At 41.1% G+C, this 24176-nt stretch overlaps 4 protein-coding genes and 1 long non-coding RNA gene across 7 annotated transcripts in view; 2 read left to right on the top strand and 3 right to left on the bottom strand.

The window, feature by feature from the left end:
• The window catches only part of LOC116045202 (proprotein convertase subtilisin/kexin type 6-like), a 35296-nt gene extending 32203 nt beyond the window's left edge, over positions 1–3093 (bottom strand). The window contains exon 1 of one of the 3 annotated variants that reach the window (XR_004896961.1): positions 2704–3093. Coding sequence is in view for 2 of the 3 variants with exons in the window: in XM_031292725.2 (XP_031148585.1) it covers positions 2704–2868 (165 nt within the window). In the remaining variant the exon portion in view is untranslated. The remainder of the gene's footprint in view (positions 1–2703) is intronic. The other 2 variants (XM_031292725.2, XM_031292724.2) reach the window with 2 other exon arrangements.
• A 3437-nt stretch (positions 3094–6530) lies between these two features.
• The window catches only part of pop4 (POP4 homolog, ribonuclease P/MRP subunit), a 32675-nt gene continuing 15029 nt past the window's right edge, over positions 6531–24176 (bottom strand). The window contains exons 9-10 of the mRNA XM_031292746.2: positions 21093–21098; positions 6531–6543 (exon numbers count right to left, since the gene is read on the bottom strand). The gene's annotated coding sequence lies outside the window, so the exon portion shown is untranslated. The remainder of the gene's footprint in view (positions 6544–21092; positions 21099–24176) is intronic.
• LOC116045220 lies at positions 7855–21726 on the top strand. The gene is made up of 3 exons (XR_004103878.1): positions 7855–7868; positions 13684–13697; positions 21652–21726. It is a non-coding gene; the product is annotated as an uncharacterized LOC116045220 (long non-coding RNA).
• LOC116045212 (pleckstrin homology domain-containing family F member 2-like) lies at positions 11799–13563 on the top strand. The gene is made up of 2 exons (XM_031292740.2): positions 11799–12168; positions 12553–13563. The coding sequence occupies exons 1-2, from the start codon at positions 11922–11924 to the stop codon at positions 13158–13160; spliced, it is 855 nt and encodes a 284-aa protein (XP_031148600.1). The 5' UTR covers positions 11799–11921; the 3' UTR covers positions 13161–13563.
• Positions 21160–23082, bottom strand: plekhf1 (pleckstrin homology domain containing, family F (with FYVE domain) member 1). Its single transcript, XM_031292742.2, has 3 exons — positions 22702–23082; positions 21567–22416; positions 21160–21369 (listed from the first exon to the last, which is right to left on the bottom strand). The coding sequence occupies exons 1-2, from the start codon at positions 22946–22948 to the stop codon at positions 21824–21826; spliced, it is 840 nt and encodes a 279-aa protein (XP_031148602.1). The 5' UTR covers positions 22949–23082; the 3' UTR covers positions 21160–21369; positions 21567–21823.

Genomic DNA, 24176 nt, shown 5'->3' with positions numbered 1-24176 from the left:
GCACATGACGCTAGTTAACACTATACTCAACAGCAGCTAACGTTAGCCTACCTCTAGCTAGTTAACACTATACTCGACAGCAGCTAACGTTAGCCTACCGCTAGCTAGTAGCTGGATTAAACACGGTTACAATGCTGACGGCTAACGCTAAACGGTGTAAAGTTTGACTGTGTTTTACTGTAGAGCATTCCAACACATGTAACACATGTAACAATCTGCAGCTGCCGTCGGAAAAACAACACAGACAGTTCAATGAAACTGGTAAACTACAGCCTCGTGGTGCATTTGAAGTTATTGTAAATGTCCTTTTCCCATCTGGTGGTTGTTTTTGTCGTTCAACAGCAATTTACTAGTGAAATAAGTTATTGTTATTGTTATTACATTATTATTAAATCATTTAATTTTGACCATATGGCCTTAGCAATAAACAAGCCGTTCTTTAATGTCACCGACTGTTGTTTAGTACCCTTTTTTTCTTTTTTTCTTTTTTTACTTTCTTAAAAAGTATCGGTTCAGGCACCGTTAATTATGTATGCGATTAATTTCGATTAATTAATCACAGAGTATGTAATTAATTCGATTACATTTTTTAATCGATTGACAGCCCTAGCCTAAACATAACCAAACTGATTCACAAAGTTTAGTTTAGATATGAGGCTGTATTTCCTGCCACCGCTACAGGCGCCATTTTATGAAACGCTCCTGTGGGTCGTGTTAGAGGGAAGGAAACAAACGACCAATATTGCTGAATGGTTTGGACGACTGGTTGTCTTTAACAGGTTAACATCTACATGAACATAAAACAGGCTATAAGACAAACAAAAACTGACAGCTCTATCTACATTTAGGAGATTTCACAACACCCATCATCTCAAAAATGATATACTCTGCACATGAAAACCACCTCCAAAAAGGCTGCAGCTACACAGGACATGTGTAATACACAGTTTTGCACTTTTATTAGACCAATTTTAGCTGAATTCCTAATTTAAACCATGCCATTTTCTATCAGGTGACATCCTAATTGTAGGTGGAGCTGCTGTCATTTCTTGTCTGTATTTTGTTATCAGTTATAATGAGCCATTAAAAAGAACAGGTTTAGGGATCCTAATTCAATCAACAAATTGATTTAGGTCCAAATCTGATGCAGGTTTTTCCACAGGGCAGAGAAGTGACTCATGTCTACCTGAACTGTTTCTGAAAGATAAGTGTCCTGCAAACGTGATGGAGAGAGCAACTCAACTGTAAACAAAAGGACATATTATCAAACGAATAAAATATATTAAAAAGTTCTGAGTTTTACTTTAGAGATGACATTTTTTTTTTTGATTGAGGTTGTGATTTTTGTTTGATACTTGAGAAGTGTTGCTTGGAATTAAAGGCACAAAAATAATTCCATACAGTAGCCTACCAATTATTACACACACACACACATCATTAGATCAGCGCCCTGGCTCATTGCTGCTGCTGCTGCTTATACTATTTACCTGCAGTGGTACGTTTACACCACACTAAATGTTGGCGCACATTTGTTCTGTCTTTTGGTCGGTAATTAACGCGTGTGTCCGGTGTAGATGGCGTGCTTTAAAACAAACACTTTCCCCTCAAATAAGTTGTCGAAAATCTGAAACTTAAAGTTGGATATGTCAATCCGTTTATTCAAAAAGCACTTTTATTAGACCAATTTTAGCTGAATTCCTAATTTAAACCATGCCATTTTCTATCAGGTGACATCCTAATTGTAGGTGGAGCTGCTGTCATTTCTTGTCTGTATTTTGTTATCAGTTATAATGAGCCATTAAAAAGAACAGGTTTAGGGATCCTAATTCAATCAACAAATTGATTTAGGTCCAAATCTGATGCAGGTTTTTCCACAGGGCAGAGAAGTGACTCATGTCTACCTGAACTGTTTCTGAAAGATAAGTGTCCTGCAAACGTGATGGAGAGAGCAACTCAACTGTAAACAAAAGGACATATTATCAAGGCAGAGAAGTGACTGTCTATCTGAACTGTTTCTGAAAGATATGATGATTGATGTTAAGACATTTTCACTTTTGAAAAAACTTTTATACAAAAATAAATAAAAATTAACAATAAGTTGGTGGCTCCCCCCTGCAGTAACTCTGAGGGCCATTCAGCATATTTTTTTTCTTCTCATTTTTCTTATGTTAACAGCTATTTTGTATATATTTGTTTCTGTATTTATTCTTTATTTCATATTAATGTGCAATAGACCTATGTTTGTTTGTTTATGTATGCACCAACCAAGCCTACTTAGCCTACTTGGCAATAAATCTTTTTCTGATTCTGATTTCTGATTCTGACCCAGACCCCCTGCTATAGAGTAGGCTATTAATAAATGAATTATTAACTATGAATACATACGTAATAAAAACATTTTAAACATTTGTTAATCTTGTATGCTTCAATATCCAGAAGGCAATAAGTTAATCAGCTACAGCCTGCACAGAACCTTTTTTTTTTTTTTTTCCTAGGCTAACTCACATTTCATGTGTGTGGACTTAATTTATTCTCAAATATTTATAGCCTATTTTCTCAAATGTAGCCATTTTGATTATATCTAATCTTACCGAGTGTGACATCACAATGGTCATTACAGTTACTGCATGCTGCTACGTTGCAAAGTAAACATAGGACATCCATGACAGTAATAACAAATCAACATTGATAAACTGTGCTTACCTGTCCGAAGTTGATATATCCATATTTAGCGGCGATCCTGTCCGCCTGTCCCCGGCCCCCTGGGATCCGCACTGCCCAGTGGTTGGTATAAACGTTCCCGGGTCCCGGAGCCACTGACTCAATCCTTAAAACTGTTACTATAATGAGAAGCAAGAAGAAAGCCATCTTGACTCTTAAGTTGGGAAACACAAATCGGTTGAGGAGATATAGGCCTAAATGGTGTAGGATCTTTGGGTCAGCTTTTGGGGGGGAGAGTCTGTTATAAGTCCATCATGTTGTGGTCAGTCCCGGTAAACTCCGGTAGAAACGACCGGGGCTGTGCGTGCGATCAGATCAGAGCTGTCAGCTGCAGCCAATGGCACAGACACACACACACACACACACACACACACACACACATCATTAGATCAGCGCCCTGGCTCATTGCTGCTGCTGCTGCTTATACTATTTACCTGCAGTGGTACGTTTACACCACACTAAATGTTGGCGCACATTTGTTCTGTCTTTTGGTCGGTAATTAACGCGTGTGTCCGGTGTAGATGGCGTGCTTTAAAACAAACACTTTCCCCTCAAATAAGTTGTCGAAAATCTGAAACTTAAAGTTGGATATGTCAATCCGTTTATTCAAAACGCACTTTTATTAGACCAATTTTATCTGAATTCCTAATTTAAACCATGCCATTTTCTATCAGGTGACATCCTAATTGTAGGTGGAGCTGCTGTCATTTCTTGTCTGTATTTTGTTATCAGTTATAATGAGCCATTAAAAAGAACAGGTTTAGGGATGCCTGGTTGTAAAAAAAATCCCTCTGGCGTCTGTTTACAAATGCGTATGGGTTTCACACTTCTAATAAGCCACTAGGTATTCAGATATGAATGTAAATAAGTAGTTAACAAATTGATTTAGGTCCAAATCTGATGCAGGTTTTTCCACAGGGCAGAGAAGTGACTCATGTCTACCTGAACTGTTTCTGAAAGATAAGTGTCCTGCAAACGTGATGGAGAGAGCAACTCAACTGTAAACAAAAGGACATATTATCAAACGAATAAAATATATTAAAAAGTTCTGAGTTTTACTTTAGAGATGACATTTTTTTTTTTGATTGAGGTTGTGATTTTTGTTTGATACTTGAGAAGTGTTGCTTGGAATTAAAGGCACAAAAATAATTCCATACAGTAGCCTACCAATTAGTCCGTGTCACACGCTGGTGGCCAATGAAATGGCTCCAACACTAAACAACCGCAAATACCCATATAGCCTAAATTATATTAAAACACCTCCAACAAATTACTTTGGCAAACTTTTTTCATACTTTGGAAGCAGTGGTGGAATGTAGCTAAGATACTTTACTCCAGTACTGTACTTAGGCTACAAGTTTGAGGTAGGCTACTTGTACCTTACTTGAGTCTTTTCTTTTCTGTTCTTTTCACTTTCTACTTCTGCTCCGCTACATTTCAGAGAGAAATATTGTACTTTTTCATCTGCACTGCATTCATCTCACAGCTTTAGTTACTTTACACATAATAATTTTGCACACAAAACACATGTACTTTATAAGATACGATGTGTTATGAATAAACTAGCTAACAATATAACGGCCTACAAGTAAAGCTGAAATGATTAGACCATTAAACACACAACTGTTTGAATCCTTTCCACTTTCTAAGATGGGAGGATTTTTCTGCATTGTGTACTTCTACTTTTATTACTTCATTTTTCTGATGATACTTACATACTTTTACTTAAGTAACATTAATGCAGGACTTTTACTTGTAACAGAGTATTTTTACAGTGTTGCATTAGTACTTTTACTTAAGTAAAGGATCTGAATACTTCCCCACTACTGTTTGGAAGGTGTTTAACTAAGGTGAGGACAATAATTAATCCAAAAGTGAACAGTTTTGTTATTTAATTAAAAACAAACTTCAAGATGCCCTGCACTAATGTCTGAGGATGTGTGAATATACTCAGCTTCTGATAATAATTTTGTGTTTGCTGGGTTGTCCCGCAACAAGTTAAATAAACTTAAAAATGAATATACAAATATATTTTGTTTCACAGGTTTAACTGCTGAACACAAGATGTCTCCTGCCTAACTGAAAAGTCCATTCTCAGTGTTTGTAACCTGCACACACTGGCTGTGACATCACAAAATCCTTCTGACTGTGTCATACATGTGTTGAACTCAGATTTAAGGTGAGCTCAGAGATGTGTAAGCGAACTCTGCACGGACATCATTCTGCACAGTGAAGCTCAAACGATCACGATGCACAATCATGGAAGGCTTGTGTCATGTGGACGCGCCGACAGTGCGGTTGTCATTACTTAGAATTCCTCATGAGGGAAACAGAAACTACGCACTATAGCTTTAAATTATTAAAACTGAATAAACCATGCAACATAGAAATTACCCATCATATTTGTAATTTGCTCATTTGGGGCCCCCTGGTGCCCTCTAGGTCCCAAGTAGCTGCTGGGTATCAGCTGGCTGTGATTACAGTATTTAACACCAATCTCCAATGTCCAGGTCCATCTCTCTGTCTGTCTCTCTGTCTGTCTGTCTGTCTGTCTGTCTGTCTGTCTGTCTGTCTGTCTGTTTGACAGACAGACAGACAAACCAAAGTGGTGTCTGTCTGTCGGCTGTTGGTCCACCACTTTGGTTCAGACTGAAATATCTCAACAACTGTTGCATGGATTGCCATTCAATTTGGTTTCATTTTGTTTCAGATATTCCCATCAGGATGAATAGTATCACCATTTTTTGTGATTTGTTTAATATAGAGCCATCATCAGGTTGATATTGTAATTTGTCCAATACTCTGGTTTATGACCAAATATCTGCAAAACTAATGACATTCCCATCAGCCTCAGCTGTACTTTGTGTTTAGTGCTAATTAGCAAATGTTAGCATGCTAAGCTAAGATGTGAGAAAGTATTTCAAACATTGGAAAGGAAAACATACATACATTTATTCATGTAAGCATGCTGCTGTTAGCCTGCATAAAGCACAGCTGTCCCTAAATACTGACTCACAGAGCTGCTGGCATGTGTAGACTCTTAGGGTGCTTTCACACCTACCTTGTTTGGCCCCGGACTTTCAGACTTTTCAGTTTGATCTGAACCAATATTGCAGGTGTGAAACCTTCCCCAGACCACAGTTAGGACCAAACAGCCGGAATTTGGTCCGACAAAAGAGATGAATCAAGCTGAACCATGGTCTGATTGGTTTATAGTGTGAACTATACCCTCTAACCCTCCATTTAGAGGATTTTTTATGTCAACATCATGACTGTCCGATGTGAACGGGTCCCTATTAGAGGAGAAAGAATCAAGACCAAATTGTGCTTTTAGACACTTTTACAGTATTTCATCAGACTCAATGGTTGCGTCCCAACTGCTTCTCCATATACAACATAGGCAACTGTTTCTAAAATGTTTCATTACACTTGCATGTCTCTGTGTGTGGGGGCGATTTTATTTATGTGAAGTTAGTACAAACACAGGATTTGGCAGCTGTTTGGCTGGCAGAGGCCCTGCTGAGCTGGCAGACTGGCAGGGTTGTGTTTGAAGTTCTCAGGTTGAGTAGACTTTGTGTCACTGACCAATGAATCACCTATTTCTACAAACAGACCAAAGTTTTTAAGGACTGTTGGACCAATGTGAACAAATATTGTGCATGGATTCATCACCATGGATTGTTTGATGTTAACCTACCGGAGTTACGTTTCTTCATCATTCTTTTAAGAGTTTTAAAAACAGGTCTCACATTCTGTCTACTGGCTATGTTCAGATTTCATGACACTCTTCATGTACTGTAGTTACTACTCTTCATGTAGTGACTGTAGTCACATTAAAAAGACTGACTGCTCAGAAAAGCCACTGGCATTGTCTTGACACCGCTGCAATCTAATGAAGAATACATATAGAGACAGAGTGAGAGAACAGTCCAACAGTATTAGGTTATTTATAAAAACTAATTTGCGGCCCTGGTTGCTCACCTGGTTGAGTGTGCGTCCTTTCCTGTGTACAGTTATCCTATCAATTAAAAAGGCAAAAGGGGGCTCCATCCCTAACAGGAAGCAGTGGTGGTACCATCAACATTGCTCAACAATAAATAAACACAATACTGTCCTCGGAAAGATTGCCAACCTGGTTAATAGTTCCAGCTCCAATTGTGTGCTGACATGACATACATCTGTATGTAATACATATTCCATTTTCTACTACTACTTTAATAAATGCTCTATCCACTACACAGCACTTAAAGAAAACTCACTTTTACTTGTACAGCTAGTTCACAGTTTCTATAGTTATTTCCTTCTTCCAAAACAGAAAGGAGCTGAGTTTTCATTAAAACTAAATTATGACTCGTGTGATAACTGCATGCCAAATTAATCAGAGCACACAAGGCTAAATTGCCTTTCTAAGGTAACACATTGCTGGGCTCTTTTTAAATCGCAGTGATGGCGAGATGAGCCTATTGAAGCTTTCCAGCAAATTCATTAGCAAAAGGGTTAATTTCTTGAGGCATCATGAACGTAATTCCACCTGTTAAGAGTGTAAAACAGGTAGATATATTACCCTTGATCTGATGTGATCTGTGACAGACTGTATTTAGTGCCAGGAAAGGCTTAGAATAACGATGAAGAGAAAATCAATTACCATCACCAATCCAGTTATATCAATATAGTGTGTTTTTTGGTGGTATGTTATGATTGTATAACATAACTGTATAATAGACTAACTGTCTTGTGAGGAATGCAACAAATCCTTTGGTCATAATATAATAATGGTGGGGGAATATTAGTATTCTAAAACTGGAAAGTGGCAATGGTTTAAAGCTTTAGTGCGTAACTTTTTGATATTAATGAACGTCTGTTACATTCAAGCCATTGCCAAATGAGTTGCTAAAAAGCTAATTAAGACCATGCGCGGTCATAGAAGGCTTGTTTCATCGACAGTTTTGTTGTCATTACTTAGAATTCCTCATGGGGGAGACAGAAACTAAGCACTATAGCTTTAACCGGCAGAGGGCAGTGAAAATGATGAAGAGGGTATACTTGTTCAGATGAGGGCAGATTAACTTCTGTCTCTCCCAGTATTAAAGTGGATCTCCGATCGTCCATATTTAGTTCAAACTATTAAATTACAATCACCATTATATGTCTTCCACGCGCCTATTATTTTTCTTAAAGAACCAAAATGATCCACTTCTGACAGTGTAACCCAAAGTCAATGTAGTCTTTATTATCCCTGAGGGGTAATTTGTGATCCAACCAGCAACCAACACATACAATCATTACAAAACACCAACAGTACAAGTGCATGTATAGCAGCAGTAACAGATTTTTAACCTGTTCATCCTGCATCCAAGCAAGCTGTAACTACGACCAGACGGGAGCAACTGAAATGCCGGTGACAGAGGGTGGCTCCGCCTTCATAAAAACTCTCACTTTAATATAAATTGGGGAGATCGGTCAAAGTAGTGCCTGCAATTTTGTACAAAACACAAGAGGCTTTATTGTCATTGCACTACTGTTTGGCAGGATCGCAACAAAATTGCATTGGTATTCCCTGAAAATTAAATTCAAATTTTAACACAACAAAACAAAACAAATACACAAAATGGAAGACACTGTGGCCCCATATTCCCCTAAATTAGTCTTTGTTGCATGTCATTTTTCTGATGCCATCTCCTTAATCCACTTACCAACAGGTGTGGATGATTAACTTTTACTTTTACAGTTAAGCATCTCTGATTGCAAAATACACATACTAATGAGAACATATTGACCCATTTATATATAAATGTGTATGGTATACATTTGTAATAAACATTCTAGGTTCAAAGGGGTGGTGTACTAAAACCATGAGTCCAACAGCACGATGAACCTCTCCAGAAATCCCTTACCAACCTACATTTCCACTGGGAGTGTTTATTTGATATAATTCAAATCATTTAGTATCAGGGCTATTCCTGTGAATATACTGTATGTCTGTGGCCAACTGTGGTGAGAAGAATCAACACAATGCATTTGTAATTTCACCCAAATCCAGCCCCTTGTGAAGCAGCAGTGTTGGGGAATCTTTTTTGACTTGCTGACCGGGCACAGTAGGGGGTGCTGTCCTCTACCTTATCTGTGACTCTGTCTCCAGCTGGGACTGCCAAGTACAGTAGCTTGTGTGGAGTCATATAAAGTGATGAACATTTGGTTATAAATTTAGCTTTACACTTTGTATCACAGATGTTTAAAGCTATAGTGCGCGAATATTTTATATTATTAAGCGTCCGTTACATTCAAGCCATTGCCAAATGAGTTGATACAAAGCTAATTAAGCCAAAAAGAAAGTTGCTAGTTTGCTAATCATTAAAGGAGAACTCCGGGCAATTTTTACGTTAATCTTGATCGCTATAAGTATGTGAGTACTGTCGATAGCAAAAAAAAACGAGCCGAATCGGTGCTAGCTAACTGGAGCTGCTGCAGCTAATGCCGAGAGCTCCCACTTCGCTAGAATGGCAGTTTTGGGGGCATATCATAAAGAGTGCCTTTGTGCCTCTTAACAGACACAAAATGCAATTAAAATGTCTGTGCAACATGAACAGGGCCCTTACATGACAACAAGATGCGTTTTCAACTCAGACATTGTTTACATTCATCTACCCTGTTAGCTGCTAGCTGCCGTCTGGGATGAGTGAGTGTGTTCAGCCAGGCTTCGGTAATAATCATCAAGCAGCAGTTCCCTGTGTATTTGTAGCATATATATCCATTTTGTGTGCGATCCATCTGGCGTTGGTGAATAGTAGTCTATGCAGTGGCGAACTGTGTGTTAGTTGCCTTAGCCAGGCTAGCAGGGCCCACCGGCATCCTTCTAATTCCTCCCCGCCTTCCCCGCCTGCCGCGGCCGACAACAATCCACGGGCGCCCGCTGGTCTGGTGGATGTCCTCCAGAGGACAGTTCATGCTTTCGCGGCGAAATTTTTGCGGCGAAAAAAGTTTATTTCCCCCTCAAAAATAGGTAATTGAGCACAGTAGTGGTTATGATTATATCAGTGACTATGTAACTACATGGAAACGGGCCAAATGATGCCTGGTTCTTGTAAAGTAACAGCGTTACAGAAGGCTGGCGGTAGTCTTGCGCTGAAGTCCCATGGGATTTCAGTTGTAGCAGGAAAAGGTAAACAGCAGTGTGCAGATTGGAGCGTGGTGTGAGAAGAGTGAAGAGCGGAGGTGTTCACAAGGGAAGAAGCTTGGAGTAACCTATGGAGCTAGAGCCAGCCTTCAGTAACGCTATTACTGTACAAGAAACAGGCAGGCTGAGGTCAGCAGCGTCCCATCCTTACTGTACACAGCTTGGATGGTTCCCCGCTTCCCCCTCCTGAGGTGGCGAACGGTTTTCCAGAAGCACCTTGGTGCCGACCGAAAGTCCTTCTCCATGTCTTCTCCGAACTTCTCCCACACCCGCTGCTTTGCCTCTTTCACGGCAGAGGCTGCAGCCCTTCGGGCCCTTCGGTACCTTGCAACTGCCTCCGGAGTCCCCTGGGATAACATATCCCAGAAAGACTCCTTCTTCAGTCGGACAGCTTCCCTGACCACCGGTGTCCACCACGGTGTTCGTGGGTTGCCGCCCCTTGAGGCACCTAAGACCCTAAGACCACAGCTCCCCGCCGCAGCTTCAGCAATGGAAACTTTGAACATTGTCCACTCGGGTTCAATGCCCCCAGCCTCCACAGGGATGCACGAAAAGCTCCGCCGGAGGTGTGAGTTGAAAGTCTGTCGGACAGGGGCCTCCTCCAGACATTCCCAGTTCACCCGCACTACCCGTTTGGGTTTACCAGGTCTGTCCAGAGTCTTCCCCCACCGTCTGACCCAACTCACCACCAGATGGTGATCAGTTGACAGCTCTGCCCCTCTCTTCACCCGAGTGTCCAAAACATACGGCCTCAGATCAGATGAAACGATTATAAAATCGATCATTGACCTATGGCCTAGGGTGCTCTGGTACCAAGTACACTTATGAGCATCCCTATGTTCGAACATGGTGTTCGTTATAGACAATCCATGACTAGCACAGAAGTCCAACAACAAACAACCACTCTGGTTTAGATCAGGGAGGCCGTTCCTCCCAATCACGCCTCTCCATGTGTCTCCATCATTGCCCACGTGCGCGTTGAAGTCCCCCAGCAGAACTATGGAGTCCCCTACTGGAGCCCCATACAGGACTCCATTCAAGGTCTCCAAGAAGGCCGAATACTCCGAGCTCTTGTTTGGTGCATACGCACAAACAACAGTCAGAGTTTTCCCCCCCACAACCCGCAGGCGTAGGGAGGCGACCCTCTCGTCCACCGGGGTAAACTCCAACGTAGCGGCGCTCAGCCGGGGGCTTGTGAGTATCCCCACACCCGCCCGGCGCCTCACACCCTGGGCAACTCCGGAGAAGAAAAGAGTCCAACCCCTATCCAGGAGTATGGTTCCAGAACCGAGACTGTGCGTAGAGGTAAGCCCCACCAGATCCAACTGGTAGCGCTCCACCTCCCGCACAAGTTCCGGTTCCTTCCCCCACAGAGAGGTGATGTTCCACGTCCCCAGAGCCAGCGTCTGCTGCCCGGGTCTGGTCCGTCGAGGCCCCTGACCTTCACTGCCACCCATGTGGCAGCGCACCCGACCCCAGCGGTTCCTCCCACAGGTGGTGGGCCCATGGGTTGGAGAGAGAGGTGCCACGTAGCTTTTTCGGGCTGTGCCCGGCCGGGCTCCGTGGCAAACCCGGCCACCAGGCGCTCGCTGACGGGCCCTCCATCTGGGCCTGGCTCCAGACGGGGGCCCCGGGCTTCCTCCGGGCAGGGTCACATCATCTCTACCTCGTTTTTTCATAGGGTTTTTGAACCCTATCTAACCTGTGTAAAATCAGCACATACAAAAGTGAAGTGAAATTTCCCAGGAAGCAGTTTTTCTTTGTTTCCATTCTGTAAATGCTGGCATTTCCTTATAAGTTTTTCTGTGTCACACTTCAAATGTAGCTCCCTCCCCATCACCTCTTGAAAAATGGGTTGGTCTTAAAGCTGAACTTATTTTGGAAACTCCCATTGCGCAACAAAAAACAAATGCTTTAAGTACTTCAACACAGCAGCTTGTCTCCTCAGAAAGATAAGACAAACTATCATAGAAAAGACACTGACAACAGGACTCTTGTTGACTTGTTTACTAGAAACTAAGACACCATGGCGGACCAGCTCTTGTTTACTCAGGATAACCTGGACCGGATCCACGCTGTGGAGAACTCATTTGGGCCCAAGGGGAAGCCCTTGTCCAAGCCGGGTCGGGTTCTGATCGGAGAGGGTCGGCTGATGAAGCTGAGCCGCCGGGGGCCGCAGCCTAAAGTCTTCTTCCTCTTCAATGATGTGCTGGTGTACGGCAGCATCATTCTGAACGGCCGTTGGAACAAAAATCAGAAGATCATTCCTCTAGGTGAGCAACTCATCTGCTTCTCCTCACCACTTAATCCAACTAGACAAAAACTCCCCTGAGGAGGAAGATTAGGCTTGATTGATCCATCGTTTTAGGGATTTGAAATGCTTTGACAGTTAAAAGTGAACCTCAGACTCACAGAGTAAAAGGTGAAGAATGAGAACAAAGGGCCAAAACATTCAGCAACAGGTTTACACTGCGAGCCAATTGGTGGGCTGGCTGTGGGTGGGGGATTGGCCTACATCTCTGCAGCTACATGCAGTGACAGTGTTTAGATGACATTTTGAAACAAGGGATGGCTGTAACTGCTGGCTCACATGCTTGGTGACCATCTGATAACGTCCCTTTGTTACCTTGTCTTAAACTATTCTTTCATAATTTCAGAGGACATCCAGCTGAAGGACTTGGAGGACAGCGTGACAATGAGGAACCAATGGTTGATCCGCACACCATGCAAGTCCTTCTACGTGGCAGCCGTCTCATACGAGGAGAAGCGAGCCTGGATGGAACACATCGAGGACTGGCAGTCCAGACTGTTGCAGAGCGGTGGCTGCAGGCCCGGCTCCACCTTCGCCGTTACCTGGATCCCCGACCATGCCTCTGCGGTCTGCATGCGCTGCTCCAACAAGTTCACCATGGCCCAGCGGCGACACCACTGCCGGAAATGCGGTTTCGTGGTCTGCGGTGCGTGCTCCAAGAAGCGAGCGGTAATCCAACACATTCACCCGACAAAGTGGTTGAGGGTCTGCACCACGTGTCACTCGAGTCTTTCCACGACGGACGCAAAAACCCAAGAGATGTCTCGTCAGAGGGGAAACAGCACAGAGAAGATCAGCTCAGATGAAGATGAAGTGGACGGATTCAGTGAGGAAGAGGAGGCAGAGGAGCAGATGGAGGACCATGACCCCAGCAGGTGGTCCCTGACGACCCTGATGGACTCCTGGTCCCCATATGTCTACCTCAAACCAGACCATTTGAGGCCCCAAACATGAAGCACACCAAGAGTGCTGCAGCCACTCAGAACGCACCTGGCGTTGGACTTTCTATAACATGGACACAACACTGATGCAGCTTTGTGCAGTCGGTCATGAACATAACAAGACAATAATGTATTAAGTTCAACTAATTTGTACATACTGTATTTATTGATGTGAATAATTTGTCTGTTCACATTGTGCTGTTTGTGGGAACACTGTTGCTGTGAAGTCGTCCTTGATTTGCTCTGATAATGTGGTCAGAGGATTTGGAGTAGAACACTAGAGCTAGGCCTCAGTCTGCCTTAGTCTGACTAGATTTTAATTTAAGACTACCTCCTGTGGAAAGAACATGCAGGGCTTTCTAGCGATGTCACACACATGGGGGTGTGGCCAACAGAACACTTCTTCTGTAGCAAAAACTTTGATGAATTTATATTGTGTAAATGTACTGTGCTGTGCATTTTGTGGAAAAGATTGACCTGACATCCACTACAAGGGTCATGTTATAAAGAATAAATAAATAAATAACTTTTTTGAGTAAAAACAAAAAAAGTGTAATATGTTTTTTTTTTACATCACAAACATCTTATTACTCAAGTTATGTAAAAAAGAAAAATAATAAAACACATCAACAACAACTTTTTTTCTTCAGGGAGGAGGATTATGTCAGTGTTTGTGAGCATTTGGACTTAACATGTGCCTGTAACATGTGCTCTGTTCAGATGAAAAAAAGGAACCCCACCATAAATGGTTTTGACATCCAGAATCTCCCATAGCTGTTCAGTTGATTGACTGGGAAGGCCATAGTATATATGATTGACATAATTTTCATTCGTGTTAAACATTTCAGTAAACCCTCATATCTTGTGGTTGTGGGCACTGGGATGCAGATTTTTTTTTCCATTTTAGATTTGATGATATAGCCCCTTCTTACATTTCAGACTTCTTAATTCCTTATCAACCAACCACCTCAGGTCCTCGGATACTCTGAAGTAGCCCACAAAACAAGCAGAGAAACTGCTTCCAGCTACGCTCCAAGACTCCCTGCCCAGCAACCTTAGATATGCAAGCTCTGTTGACACTTTTGAAAATCAACTGAAGAACTATACAGGCTGTCATTTAGAAGGTGCTACACAAACAAGTTAATATTATTAAGTCATTTTTTGCCATTATTATGCATTCCTTTTTCCCTTTGTTTTGTCCCCTGTCTGGATATTGCTTTGTATGCTTCCTAACTGCTAATTGGCTTTGCTAACAGTACCAAACAAAGTCCATACAAGTCCAGATGTGTACACTGCAGTGTATGTCCACGGTGGCTGCAATAATACATGCCAGCATTACTGATTATAAGTACTACAGGGGCATTTATTGATGTGTATTATTACAGCTACAGTAAGGACTAAGCTTAGTGAGGAGCCATCTGTCGTGTATTAATAATTAGTCAGTACTGGATTGCTAATTATAGTCCTATTGTTGTGAGGTTTTCTCATCATTATAAGTGGTACTGAGTGTTAATTTGGTTTCATGATTGATCAGGCTAATGTGTGTTAACATTAACATATTGCAAACAACATGTACTTATCTGTGTCTCGAGGTGTGCAGTGCTGAGCTGGCAGTGTGTGGGTTTGTCACCAACCGAGAAATAGGTGTGTGGTGGTTACAGGTGTGGTCGTCACAACAGATTTTTGGGTATTTTCCCTGAGCTGGAAGTGAAAATAGTCCCTAGACTGCGTAAACATTGCACAACCTTCGACACACTTCTGTATTTTTCCATACAGCAGATGCCAGTGTTCCACATCCACTTTGAAAAAAAAACTATTGTATTGTATAACAGGCTTTTATCATAAGTGGGAAAAGCCATGACACTGAGCCATGGCTTTGACAGTAATGTCAAACCTGTTTGACTTACCTGCCTCTGGCAAGGTGGCTGCACGGAACAAGAAAATGTTGAAAATTGTTTCACCCTTGAGTGACAATGTAATAATGCAGACAGTAATAAGTAATCTCAAACAAGGTTCATTTGTTCTCTTGTGAAGACGTGTAAACATACTATTAGGCAATATTTCTTTTAGAATATCCCATTGTGAAGCACTAAGAACAGTAGACATGGCTTAATCATGTCATAAGACAATATGTTTAATTAAATAAAAATAAAAAAACATGTGGCCCATGAACAAACCTGAAGTTGGGTTATAATACAGACGGGTCAGATATAAAGGGGCTTAAAAGGGTAACTTTGTCTTTTTTTCCAACCTGGACCCTATTTTTACCATGGTTTTTTTGTGTCTAAGTGACTGATGGGAACAATTGGTCCAGTATTAGTCAGTGAAGTCATGTTGGTTTTATTGTCATTTCAAACATATACACTGTATATAGTGAAACGAAACAACGTTTCACCATGGATTAAGTGGTGTTACACATTTAAAATACATGAAAATGACATTATATACAAATGACATTCGAGACAGGCTACATTTAGTGCACACACATTATAGACTTTACATAAAGTGCAATTACTACTTAAAGTAGAGCATTTAAGACAGACAAGGGACAGGACAGACAACAGACAACAAAAGACAGGGTATAAGTAAACTTGTAACAGAGCACTGATTGAGGTAGGATATATAGAGTTTTAGCAGCATAAAAAAAGGTGCAGGGGTGCATTTCAGTTCCGTGTGAAAAGAAATTTGAATCATGTTTTGTTGTTCAACAGTATGACTGCTTGAGGGAAGAAGCTCTTCCCCCTTCTGGAGGTGCGGGCAGTTATACTGCGGTACCTTCTACCTGATGGCAGTAAGGAAAAGAGTGCATGGGACGGGTGTGTTATGTCCTTAACAATGCTAATGGCTTTGTGCAGACAGTGGTTGTTGTAGATGTCAGAGAGGGAGGGAAGAGAGGCCTCAGTGATCTCTTTCAGCCGTCCTCACAATCCGCTGCAGTAAGCAAGACCGCTGCAGTCAAGCTGCAATGTAACAGTAATGGGGAATTGCGCACCTTCAATTTACTTGTTGTTTACTTGCGTTATTGCCACTGACAGGTTCAGATTATTATTTGAAGTGTCTGACAACATTATGGAAAGGATCCCCACAGAGTTAGACCTTTGTGTCAAAGAGTAAAATCCTATTTTTTTAAAGATAAATACAGCCCCGAAATCGCTATAGCTAAACCCACCAGACTCCATCTAAAAAAAATTTAATTTTATGATTGTAAGCACACATTATTCAAGATCAACAGAAACAAAATAAAACTGTCAAAAGCTGTCATGGTTGTGTTTCCACTGTTCCAACAATCACCACTCTGGTTTGGTCGAAATTAGTCTCGCTTTGCCAGACCCTCCTCCAAAGCGCTCTGAAGGAGGGTCTGGCTACTCCACATAACATTCGGGTATTGGAGAAAAACGTGCTCTGGTTTAATGGCATTTCTTTAAACCAATCAGAATTGTCATGGGCGGCGCTAAACTCCGCACAGAGCCGCTGCAAAATAGTTGTGCGAGAGAAAACTCAGATTGGACAGATAGTCTAGCTAGCTGTCTGGATTTACCCTGCAGAGATCTGAGGAGCAGTCAACAATAGTCCTCATAAATCCACCAAATTTACAATTCCAACACAAACAAAGCGGAAGGAAACGGAAAATACATGGATCTGGCGGAATTTCCTGCGGCACCAGAGAAATCCCTGAAGTGGAATGTCAAGGATATAGACTAGGTTGAAATAAACCCTTAATTCACCAATTTACAGGTAAAAATATGCTGGCTCTATACATGCTGAAAGTACTGTTTATTTAAATGGAGTCTAGTGAGTTTGGCGATGGTGATTTCGGAGCTGTTTCTGGTTAATGATCTTACTCTAACAAAAAGGTCTATCTCTGTAGGGATCATTTCCATAATTTAGTCACTTAGAATAATAATCTGAGCCTGTCAGTGGCAAAAACAGCACTTTTAGTGGATGAAAATTAACAATGCACATTTGCTCTATAGAGTTACATTGCAGCCCGGTTAGCGGCTGCCGGTTACAGCGTTCTTACTAAACCAATTTCTTTATTTTTTGGGCTTTTCCGCCTTTAATTGATAGGACAGCTTAGGTGAGAAAGGGGAGAGAGAGGGGGAAGACATGCAGGAAATCGTCACAGGTTGGATTCAAATCCCGGACCTCTGCATCAAGGCATACACCTCGACAGTATATGTGCGCCTGCTCTACCCACTGAGCCAACGTACTACCATGACCCCATGACCATGACTACCATGACGTACGTACTAAACCAATTTCAAATATTTTTATTCACAGTAGTCATTTAGACACTAATGCATGGGAAGAGAGGTCCAGGTTGAAAAACACAGAAATTACTCTTTAAAATACCTTGGAAACCATGTTTCCCTACAACAGTATATGTAGTAGTTTGTATCTGCCGGTTTATTGTTGTTCCCGAACAGAGTTTGAGAATGGCAACACACAGAGAGCAGAAGACAATGTACTTTACATTGATCCAGACTAATGCATCAATAATAGCTCTCCAATGCTCCAATTCTATGAAAGAGGGCATTTTTCATAATGAGTATACTTAACTTAACTTTTGATGGCTGATAGTATTTCTGTAGATGAGTAAAGTTTTGGATGCAAGGCTTTTACTTTTAACAGAGCAACTTATATCTGAATACTGTCCCACCACTGAAAAAGCATTCAAAACGTGAGCATAAGAGTGTTTATAAGAAACTGCAGCAGGAAAGACCAGCATCACTTAGTGTTAACTACTAAGGTTTCAGATAAACGAGAAGGAAGCGAAGAGTGTGTTAATCTATCACACTCAACATCTTGTGGTTGATTTCTACAGTGCAATAGTTCCTCTTTATTTGAAATGGTTTTCTAAGAAAATGAAACCGGACATCAACCTTGTTAAAGCAATACACCAAAACTTCCCTCCCACCTATGTTTTACACAGAAGTATAAATCACGCTTCAAGAGTCTGTTTATGACAATGGGTTGTTTTGGTGCAGTTTTAGGAAGTCCCCTCCTTAAAACTGCTTTAAAAATATAATATGATTAACCTGTCGGGCCAACGTGAAAAAAAGTTTAAATCTGGTGGAAAATAGTAAAACTACAATTTTGAAGCCAGGGCTCTAGATTGAAAGCCTGATATAATAATATGATTTCATGCTGCAATGGTCGTGGGATCACAGACAAATTTAAAATATTTAATGATGTACTACTTTTTCAAACACGTTAAAGTTTTCAATTAAACTCCAGGACATGCCTCTTGGTTATATTACTGTTATGTGACCCTCATAATGTAGTATACAGCACACAACACACATAGCCTATGAAGTAAACCACACCTCTTTATTATCATTAAATGTTTTATTTTTTTCTAAAATGAACATGAAATTGACACTGGAAGACTTATCTTTATCAATAAAAAAACTAAGCATTGATCATTTACCATAAACAGATTAGGAGTACAAAAAATAGACATCACTATTGGCAAAACTATGTGGCAAAATAGTCATCACTGCTACTGTATGCCTACTTCATTTTTTTTTCTTGTCATTTGTTGGTGTTTGGTGTCATCTTCCAGGCAGCACAGGATTAGGCAATGGTTAGGGTTAAGGTTAGGTGCCTTGAAGACGACGGTCGCAGCGCTGCCTTGAAGTCAACATTGAGGGCTTAAAACACCATCAAGCTCATTTGTTTTGCTATGAACGTGGATAGGGACAAGTGCCAACAACTAACAAAATGCCTAGCTTTAGCTCAACGGTCTGACCAATAATCAATTTTATTATTACAATTTGGCATATCCAAACAAAATAAAAAATGACCATCATACAGCCATACCCCTTAGGACCTTAGCTAATGTTAGCACTTAATTGTGGTTAAACAAATTAACCGCAATTACGTAAAAAATATTGCTTATGGACATATTGAGCAAAAATAGATATTTGAACACATTCAAACCAAAACATGTTACTGAATATTACATAATGTGGGCATAAAGTGGAACACTGTAGGCTCAATGGTGCATGCAGTGGTTACACTGTGGGCACCCAGTCTGGTTTGTCATTTATTACCAACATTGATTTTGATGCATTTCTATTTTTTGAGCAGATTTTGTGTCAGAAAAAAACTCTTAACGGAAAAAAAAATCATATTTGAGAATTCAACACTTTAAAGCTATAATGTGTGACTTTTTTTTTTATTGAATGTCTGTTACGTTCAAGACCTACACGTTCAGCAGAAAGACTAAAATCCCTCCAAAAAAAGTGACTGACCGCATTTCTGTTGCATAAAAATTACAAGATAATGACCTCTTCTGAAGAGTTCATCATGATTTGACAGGATAAACAGTGGGGGTGGGGGTGGTGCGCGATAACCGAATTGCGTCATGTCGATTCAACAACAGTGTTGTCAACATTACTTAGAATTCCACTACAAAAACTATACACATGCATAGCTTTAAAAAAAAAAACTCCTTGTAAGTGACAACAATTCCCCTTCCTCAAGCTGCTATAAAAATATGATATATTGATATTATATTCCATTTTTACTGAGTTAGAATTTTAACTAACATTGGTCCTGATTATAACTACCAAATATTCATTCATTTTCAGAATGTTAACTCTTTAAATGCCTGTTTGGTTTGTGATTTTTAATTTTCTTTCCACAGTCTGGGGATATGTCAATGACTAGCAACAACATTTATTTTGATGCATCAAACACTGCAGTGCTCCACAATGCAGCAGCAATAACCTGAGTGGAAACCAGGAACATAGCATTTACTTGTCTCATAGGGCAAACATGAGAAAATGTCTCAATCTGGTGGAAAATAGTAAAAACTACAATTTTGAAGCCAGTGCTCTACATTAAAAGTCTGATATAATAGAATATGATTTCATCCTGCAATGACGATGGGATCAAAAAATTTGATTTTAATGGGTTTCTACGAGGACAAATTGTTCTTAAGGGTCTGAGTTTCTGTATATTAGCTAGTTTATTAAAGACTTATCATAGGAGCTAAGGTTGCACTTCCAAAATTCGATAAAAAAAACCCCATTTATTTATGCCATCTGCAGTAACACAGCCAAAGTTATCGAAAAAATAGAAAGCCAAAGATGTGCCTAGTGATGCACAAGGGTTTAAAATGTGAATGACTTATTGACAGTGGAGTCACAGACAGCTTAAATAACTGTCCTCATTAATGAGAGCACGCTACAGCATATGCACATAGTACTGGCACACACAGATTTTTGGCTTCACACAATGTACCAGATAAAAACACTGAAAGGCTGGATTCTGCGGTGCCTGCTGCAGGCCTGTCAGGTGTCTGCAATTCTGCACTGCCAAAGCACAGACTTCTTTAGCTCAGCGGTGTCAATACGAGTTCTCTAACAAGGCACTCTGGGGAGCAGGACTGTGGGAGAGGCAAAGCAGCATATTTTGTACTGCTGTTTTATACACATCAACAGTTTAATCAGAGCAAACATTGGGCACACATTGGGTATACCGGCACACTGTGGGCTCATTGGGTATACCGTGGGCACACTGTGGGCTCATTGGGTATACCCATAGACTGTATAATATTAATGGACAGAGCATGTGTGACGTCACCCATTGGTTTGTGGAGATCTGCTGTGAGTCGTCGAGTTTGCCGTTACGGGCGCATCCATCGTTAACTGAAAAGTGAACGCCTCGAAACAGTTGATTTACATATGCGAACGTCAACATTGTTCAAATCCAACAGTTCTACTAGAACTAAAAAGGAAAAGCTAACATTACTAGCTATTAAGCATTACTGGCTTTTCCTTTCTAGTTCGCTAGCAAACTAGCATTAGCATGAGTAAGCTACATGATGATTAGATTAGCTCAGCATCTACAAAACAGTCTTAATAAAAAATAAAACTGACTGTGCAGCTCCATGTGCTGAACAGCGCAGTGGCATTATTTCAACAAAAGAGAGCACTGGTAACTGCCTTTCCAACATGTTCCAACACCGGCTGATAACACTCCAATCATCACAGGCAAATATGTATTTTCCAAGTGCTTTATTTTTCATAATTTCAAAGACAAATGTGAGGCTCATGTTAAGTCCAAATACTCTCATGTACACAAACACTGACATATCCTCCTGACACCCGGAAGAAAAAGGTTCATAAAAAAAAAAAAAAAATGTAAAAAACATTTTGTGATGTAAGAAACTAATACACATAATATTTCTCAAAAATGTTATTTTTAAATAACTTAACACTTGTATTTGACATCGGGTCAATCTTTTCCACAAAATAAATTCAATGGGTTTACATTAATTAATTCAATTTGCTGCAGAAGAAGCGTTCTGTTGGCCACACCCCCATGTGTGTGACATCAGTAGAAAGCTTAAATTAAATTAAAATCTAGTCAGACTAAGGCAGACTGAGGCCTAGCTCTAGTGTTCTACTCCAAATCCTCTGACCACATTATCAGAGCAAATCAAGGACGACTTCACAGCAACAGTGTTCCCACAAACAGCACAATGTGAACAGACAAATTATTCACATCAATAAATACAGTATATACAAAATAGTTGAAGTTAATACATTATTGTCTTGTTATGTTCATGACCAACTTGCACAAAGCTGCATCAGTGTTGTGTCCATGTTATAGAAAGTCCAACGCCAGGTGCGTTCTGAGTGGCTGCAGCACTCTTGGTGTGCTTCATGTTTGGGGCCTCAAATGGTCTGGTTTGAGGTAGACATATGGGGACCAGGAGTCCATCCACCTGCTGGGGTCATGGTCCTCCATCTGCTCCTCTGCCTCCTCTTCCTCACTGGATCCCTCCACTTCATCTTCATCTGAGCCCATCTTCTCTGTGCTGTTTCCCCTCTGACGAGACATCTCTTGGGTTTTTGCGTCTGTCGTGGAAAGACTCGAGTGACACGTGGTGCAGACCCTCAACCACTTTGTCGGGTGAATGTGTTGGATTACCGCTCGCTTCTTGGAGCACGCACCGCAGACCACGAAACCGCATTTCCGGCAGTGGTGTCGCCGCTGGGCCATGGTGAACTTGTTGGAGCAGCGCATGCAGACCGCAGAGGCATGGTCGGGGATCCAGGTGACGGCGAAGGTGGAGCCGGGCCTGCAGCCACCGCTCTGCAACAGTCTGGACTGCCAGTCCTCGATGTGTTCCATCCAGGCTCGCTTCTCCTCGTATGAGACGGCTGCCACGTAGAAGGACTTGCATGGTGTGCGGATCAACCATTGGTTTCTCATTGTCACGCTGTCCTCCAAGTCCTCCAGCTGGATGTCCTCTGAAATTATGAAAGAATAGTTTAAGACAAGGTAACAAAGGGACATTATCAGATGGTCACCAAGCATGTGAGCCAGCAGTTACAGCCATCCCTTGTTTCAAAATGTCATCTAAACATTGTCACTGTCTTTCTTCACCTTTTACTCTGTGAGTCTGAGGTTCACTTTTAACTGTCAAAGCATTTCAAATCCCTAAAACGATGGAGCAATCAAGCCTAATCTTCCTCCTCAGGGGAGTTTTTGTCTAGTTGGATCAAGTGTTGAGGAGAAGCAAATGAGTTGCTCACCTAGAGGAATGATCTTCTGATTTTTGTTCCAACGGCCGTTCAGAATGATGCTGCCGTACACCAGCACATCGTTGAAGAGGAAGAAGACTTTAGGCTGCGGCCCCCGGCGGCTCAGCTTCATCAGCCGACCCTCTCCGATCAGAACCCGACCCGGCTTGGACAAGGGCTTCCCCTTGGGCCCAAATGAGTTCTCCACAGCGTGGATCCGGTCCAGGTTATCCTGAGTAAACAAGAGCTGGTCCGCCATGGTGTCTTAGTTTCTAGTTAACAAGTCAACAAGAGTCCTGTTGTCAGTGTCTTTTCTATGATAGTTTGTCTTATCTTTCTGAGGAGACAAGCTGCTGTGTTGAAGTACTTAAAGCCTTTGTGGCGCAATGGGAGTTTCCAAAGTAATTTCAGCTTTAAGACCAACCCATTTTTCAAGAGGTGACGGGGAGGGAGCTACATTTGAAGTGTGACACAAAACCTTCTACAGAAGGAAATGCCAGCATTTACAGAATGGAAACATTTTTGAGAACTGAAATTCTTTTCCTGCTTCCTGGGAATTTTCACTTTTTATCTTTCAGATTTTATCTGCTGATTTTACACAAAAGCCATGTCAATTGATTTAATCTATAATCATTTCAAGAACCCTTTTGCAATTATGTAAGCACATGATATAATCTGAAAACTGCTGCCCTGATTAAAAAAAACTATGCAACTGATATCAGCTGGTATTCTGGTAATGGAGTGGAATGGAAATTTCTAAGTGACCCCAAACTTTTGACCGGTAGTGTATATGGAAAAACAAAGCAGCAATCTACTACATCAACAGAGAGTGGAATCTTTTCTCTGTGACAATAACTACAGAGTAAAACTGAGCTGACGATAGCTCACATTTCACAATCAGTTTCAGTGTTGTCAGACTGCTGCAGTAAAAAAACAAGATGACAAACTGACACAGTGCCAACTCGTTTGTCATCTCATGCACGTTAAATTGTTTCTTTCAGAAGTTGGCAGTATCCTCACAATCCTCACACCTAAGTTACAGTAAGTGCACACATGAGAACATTTTAATCACAATGACTTTATTAACATGGGCTGAGGGGAATTCTATTCTTCCACTGTGCAGTTGAGATAAAGTAGTCGGCATTTTTCACAGCAGACAGTTTGAGTTGTGATAAAGGGAGAAGCGCAGGTGTTGCTAATTACATTAATGCTGGTTCAGTTCTATTTAAGTGTCCCAGTCAGTCCTGACAGTAAGCCAGCATGCAGGAGCCCGAAACTAATGGAATTCAGCCATCACTCATTTTATTATTTTCACCAGTGCTTTTCCTGCTCTTACATGTCCAAATGTCTGCTGTGAAAAAGACATATAGCTTGGCCAGTGCATTAGTTGGCATTGTACACAATACAAAAATATTTTAAATATCTTTAAAAAAGTTGCATTTAGAGGTTCTAAGAGGACGTAAATGTCTGTAAACAAACTTATGTAT

This window comes from Sander lucioperca, chromosome 3 (genome assembly GCF_008315115.2).
Source record: "Sander lucioperca isolate FBNREF2018 chromosome 3, SLUC_FBN_1.2, whole genome shotgun sequence".
Taxonomy (NCBI): Eukaryota; Metazoa; Chordata; class Actinopteri; order Perciformes; family Percidae; genus Sander; species Sander lucioperca.
The sequence above is the reverse complement of the archived record's forward strand: the minus strand, read 5'-3'. Positions and strand labels throughout refer to the sequence as shown.

Excerpts from the sequence above, each read along its gene's own strand:
- LOC116045212 (XM_031292740.2), top strand. The coding sequence starts at position 11,922 with ATGGCGGACCAGCTCTTGTTTACTCAGGATAACCTGGACCGGATCCAC. Across the intron at positions 12,169-12,552 it reads TCAGAAGATCATTCCTCTAG|AGGACATCCAGCTGAAGGAC; the intron begins GTGAGCAACTCA and ends TCATAATTTCAG.
- plekhf1 (XM_031292742.2), bottom strand. The coding sequence starts at position 22,948 with ATGGCGGACCAGCTCTTGTTTACTCAGGATAACCTGGACCGGATCCAC. Across the intron at positions 22,417-22,701 it reads TCAGAAGATCATTCCTCTAG|AGGACATCCAGCTGGAGGAC; the intron begins GTGAGCAACTCA and ends TCATAATTTCAG.